The sequence below is a fragment of the Hylaeus volcanicus genome, chromosome 4 (assembly GCF_026283585.1).
Source record: "Hylaeus volcanicus isolate JK05 chromosome 4, UHH_iyHylVolc1.0_haploid, whole genome shotgun sequence".
Lineage (NCBI taxonomy): Eukaryota > Metazoa > Arthropoda > Insecta > Hymenoptera > Colletidae > Hylaeus > Hylaeus volcanicus.
This window is the reverse complement of record NC_071979.1, coordinates 2,811,612-2,817,323: the sequence shown is the minus strand read 5'-3', so window position 1 is coordinate 2,817,323 and position 5,712 is coordinate 2,811,612. Positions and strand designations below refer to the sequence as shown.

The following is a 5,712-nucleotide window of genomic DNA, read 5'->3' as shown; positions in this document are numbered from 1 at the left end:
CCATTACTCGATGGGAATTATATTTAACAGTATTCAATATTCCCACCCTCACCAATATATTCCTACACCAAACCTACTCAGACAGTATTTCCATATAGACAGTATATGCATTAACAATTTTATCACATTCTCCATTACCCGATGGGAATTATATTTAACAGTATTCAATATTCCCACCCTCACCAATATATTCCTACACTAAACCTACTCAGACAGTATTTCCATATAGACAGTATATGCATTAACAATTTCATAACATTTCCCATTACGAGTTGGGGATTATATAAAATCACCGGTTAATTTTATAAATATTCCATAACTTATCACATTTACCAACTTTAGTGGGAATTATGCACAATCCCCAGTTTATTGCATTTACCATAACAGATACATTTAATGTAGTCCGTCAAACAAGAACAAAACACTCTGTAAAAGAAAAGAAGATCCTTATTTAATCAACTGGTGGGTTGCGTTATATCTATTAACTCTTTGCTCTTAAGAGCAGTGAAGAAGAGATGATTCTCACAAAGAATGCTTTCGAAGTGTCTGCCTGTAATTTTTATAAAACTGTGCAAACGACTCCTCAAAGTTCATATGACTATATACAAAATTTCCTATTCTATCTAAGAATTAGATGTATAAAGAATGTATTTACATACATTTTTCCTTTCGAACAATATCCATAAACTGGAGACTACAAGAGTTTTTAGAAGTCTCGTCTCGACGAATCCATGAGCTGCTATTTTAAATAACTTTGTGCTGAATTCTTTTTGAAATTCAGGTGAACTGCATCAGCACCGAATTCACGCCAAAAAAGCACGGTGGAGAAAAAGGCGTGCCGTTTCGAATCCAAGTGGAGACACGGCTACCAGGTGGGCCCCGTCTGCATGCCGCTTCTTGCCAAGTGAAAGTCTTCAAGTTAAAGGGAGCCGATCGCAAGCATAAACAAGATCGGGACAAAATTTTGCGACGACCGCCGCACGAGCAGGACAAATACCAGCCAAGCTACGATTGCACGGTTCTCTCCGACGTAAGCAACTGATCTCGTTTCTATAGCCCCCTTGAGAATTGGTATCGAGAATAAGAGCCTTTCATGCGAGCAAGAAAATGAATGATGAAAATCATCTTCATGAACAATCTTCATGACGAAAATTGTTTCATCACTCGTGAGCTAGGGATGAACAGAATTTTATTGCCAATGTATATTCGATCGGACAGTTACTTGGATAAGCTTTTGTTCATTCAATGAGAAATTTCATTTCAGTTTTAATTTGTATTATTGATTTTCATCGAACGATGAACAGATCAAAAACTGTTTGTTCTATGTAGATAATAATCTGTACTTGCAAGGTCGCCTCGTACGAAAGAATCCTTAAGATATTCACATAGTATTAATATTATTATAGTAGTGATTCACACGGTTCAATATTATTCAGAATATGTGCACTTATAGCACGTCAATAGAATAAGAAACTAGAGTAATATTGTGCAGTACAGCGTACATCTCAGTATATTAACATGGCTTCCATAATAATATTAAACACTTTCTTATTGTTTCAAGATATCAATCTGCAATATTACACTTGGATAGTCAATATTATTACCAATATTTAAATTTGCAAAATACTGTTGACCTTGTAACGGGTTCCTTTTACTCTCAAATATTGTGTTCATCGGAGATAGTCTTGATACCGATTCTTGAAATTAAAATTCTCCTAGTGGACACCAGGCATAATAAACTCTTTCGTAGAGACGTAAAACGGTATTTTTTTTTGTTCTTCTTATAGATTCCTCTAGAGTCTTTATCGTCGTCCAACCTAATAGCCCAAAACGGAGAAAGTCCTTATGCTTCAACGGAGGCAGTGTAAGTACAAATTCTGCTACTTATCTTATCCGTAACCTTTTCACTGTTTAATTAATCAGTATTAGAAAAAATCACTATCCTGAATAAATCCAAGAATTTATTTTTCAATAGAGGAAAATAAAGGAAGAAATGAAATATTTTATAGTAAATGAGATATGTATATACAGGATGGAGCAGTTAACCTGTTACAGACCAATAATGCTCTGACTATCGTCTGTACCGAGAAGTACTTTCAGGAAAAAATTAGAGGGTTCGAGGTGGTCAATATCTATTGTTTTTTTGCTTCTTGTATAAATGATGAAACTGTGTCAAGGTCAAGACTGTGTCAAGTACCTCAAGTTTTGGTCATCTGTACCAAAAGAAGCAATAGTCATATTAGATATCCTTCCTCGAATCCTCTAACTTTCTCCTGAAAGGTTTTTTTTATCGACGATAGTTTAGATATTATTGCACTGTTACAGATTAGCTACTCCACCCTGTATGTACATATCTCATTTTATTTAACTTTACTAATTAGAATAATATTGGTATGCGCATTTTGGTATACCCAGGGGTAGCAGTGTCATGGCTTAAAAAGATTAATTCATGTTGCAACGTGTTTATGCAAATCGTGAGAAAGAAGATACGATTTGAAATGTAAAACGCGACTGGTTTGTACTTGCGTCGATTCGACGACATCCGATATTTTCAATTTCATTTTTCTCTACGCAAGTAGTGTATCGGCGTCAGTGTTTATCGGTGATACCACCTATTTTTAAACCTTAACGTTTACTTAAGACCGTCCAGAATTAATGTATCTATCGTCGAATTTTACGATACAATATAAAATCATATTTTGTTCATCGTTGTCGGTGATTCATCGTACTGCCCTCGAAATTCGTTGGCAAGCTTGACTGTAAGATATTACGCTGACATTGTTATTCGTTTCGTGACACGCCAGGTTGTTTAACAAATTCTCCTTCGTCACGTAAACTTAAACTGGCTGGTTCCGGATATTGCAAGTTTCCGCCATTCGTCTAAATAAGTAGGAATCTATATCAGCCGCAACGCTTCGCGCATACTAAGCGACACTTACAATGTCAAATGATACTCGAAGAAGAATGAAATGTTCTTCTTTTCAAAATAGAATGAATTTAGGTAGTAACGTAAGAGGATAATCTGGTCTGGAATGTTGAGAAATTACCTGAAGAATTATCTGTTTTTGCATTACCTTTAAATTTTAGGTATGGAAAATAGGACAAATTTTAAACTTGATTCTTGCTAAACTTAATTCTTATAAAAATTATATAATAATTCTTTCAATCGAATACAAGCAATTCTGTTAGTTTTATTTTTAATATATAAATTTTCAGAATGTTTTTGGTTGTCTTTTGTATTCTTTTCGGTGTAGTGTTTTTAGATATAGGTCATTAGTGTCATTATACCCGTTCAATCGCACTGTTATACATGGTGTTTCTTAATATGTTAGCCCTTTTGGAGATTAATTATTTACTCAAAGATTATCAATGTTAGCTTGGTTAAGATTTATGTATTGGGTTGTCCGGAGAGTCCATGTCGATTTTTGGTAGGTGGTACAGGTCTAAATATATCGAAATGGTTGAAAACAAATAACATGTATCTGTCCCTTAAAAGGTGGAAAGGTTGTGGGACAAAATGGCACCTATGTAATTCAATAAATACATGTATATATATTATATGCCTTTGAATTTTTTTTAGAAATTGACACGATCTTACTGGACAACCTAATACTTATTTAACGACACCTCGGGAACCATAGAGATATCATAGATAGAGCAAGAGAGAAATAAGCTTGCTTGTGAGTGGAAATGTCACACCGTTAGAAAGAGAAAAAAGGCAGGATAACTTATCTATCTCTGTACTTTCACTAATGTGAATGTAAAATATATATGTTATTATTAAAAGTATAAAAGATAACCATTTATCGTTAGCATAAAAGTGATATAAAAATGCACTGGCAAACGGAGACAGGTACCGCGGGTTTTTTTTCCTTTTTTTTTTTAACAGAACTTTGGCTCCCCTATTCTATCTACAGAGTGTTTCTGAATATGTGAGCGCTTATTGGAGGATAAGGTTTTGATACTAATACGAATCAAAAAAAAACCATTAATAATTTGCAAACTACAGCTTTGATATCGATGTATAAGCAGTTGAAATTTGCTGTTTCTTAAGGAGATTGAAACATATGGTATTTTTGTAAGTAAAAATTTCTCCATAAAGGTACACTTTTCTCGGAAACGGTTAGGCCGAAATTAACGAAATTTTACACACTTGTTTTTCAATAGTACGACTTAATTTAGGCCGAGAATTTTTTTAATGTTTTGATTTCAAGAAAACTTTTCAATTTTTTTTTTTTAATTTTGAAAATTATTTAAAAATTCACTGTTTGGAATTTCAAAAAAATTCTCGGTCTGTTTTTAGTCCTATCGTTTCTGTACATTATGCAAAAAGAAAAACTTAAAAAAAATCAATTAGGTCCAGAGATAAATGCATCTTTATACCAAAAACCTAACTTTTCAGGAGACTAGAATTTTGTAGACAACTAGAAATTTGTATTTTCCGCTCGATTGTCGATATAAATGTTATCTAATCGTATCTATTTTTATCAAAATCAATCGACACTACCTTGTTGATAATTTACTGTGCTTTTTACCCTAGAAAATAATACTCTATGGCTGTAACCAAGGTAACCGCGACTCTGGTCTCCCGCAAATTTGACTGTGCCATTGTTTTCTCTCCACAAAAGTTGTTAGTTCTGTTTCCTTATATTTTCTTACAGTTTTATCGCATTTTCTTTTTTTTTTTTTTTTACTTTTCTCATATCTTCGAGTGTTTTTTGTATTATCTTTCACCTAAATTCTTTTTTCAAAAATTCGTTTTCACCGTTTTCAGTGTTCCAAATTAAATTCTGATTGCACAGAACTGTTCAGAATTGAATTTTAATTTTTAAAAAAGTGATTTTTTTTCATTTTTCAATGTTCCAAGCCCCTTAAGCTATGCTTCGAGGGTGCGCAAGATATCTGCGCGGAACACACATCTTCGATGCGCAGTGTCCTGCGTCGCGAATTGCTACATGTACAAACGTGACTACATTTACAAAGATCTGAATTAAGCGAACAAACCCCAAGACAATGTAGCCTCGAGATACGCAAGCTCTTCACAATCTAGAGCATGCAAATCAAATTCATTTTGGCTCGAGTGCCAATTTACATGTATAACATGGCTACTATGTCGCGAGTTGAAGATGTATAATTATTCTATGACGGTGAAAAATATTGTAGAGACACTTTCGTCAGCCATTACACCATACTTCCACGATTAAATCTATGTATACTCAATCCTCCTACAACTCGATTAATTCTTAATATGTTATATAAAAACCACATTATAAGACACTAGTGTAAATATTGGGCTGTCTGGAAAGTCCATGCCGATTTTTAGTAGGCGGTACAGGTCTGAATATATATCGGAATGGCTGAAAACAAATAAAATGTGTACATTCCTTAACACTTTACCTACCGGGCTATTTAGAAACAGACTTTAATTCAAAAAAGAATTTTCTACAGTAGCATATGCCAATCTAGGCTGACAATAATTCCTCCATACTGTTACTGGGTACATTGAAAGCCACGTCTGTTACCAAACACTGAACATTGAGAGTAGACAACCATCAACACAGTAAATAAATTCGAATAACTAAGTACTGCAATTAAAAAGCCTATAAATAGGCTCCCGGTAAATAAAGTGTTAACAGGTGAAAAGGTTGTGGCACAAATTGGTACATATACAGGGTGTCCCAAAAGTCGGGGAGGAGCCGGAAATGGGGGATA

The 5,712-nt window shown here is 34.1% G+C and overlaps 1 protein-coding gene across 5 annotated transcripts in view; it reads left to right on the top strand.

Moving 5' to 3' along the window:
• LOC128875694 (transcription factor CP2-like protein 1) overlaps window positions 1-5,712 on the top strand; it is a 48,864-nt gene that overhangs the window by 31,134 nt on the left and 12,018 nt on the right. For all 5 annotated transcript variants that reach the window (XM_054121509.1, XM_054121508.1, XM_054121510.1 and 2 more), the window contains 2 exons: window positions 782-1,030; window positions 1,788-1,864. In XM_054121509.1, the coding sequence (XP_053977484.1) occupies window positions 782-1,030; window positions 1,788-1,864 (326 nt within the window). The remainder of the gene's footprint in view (window positions 1-781; window positions 1,031-1,787; window positions 1,865-5,712) is intronic.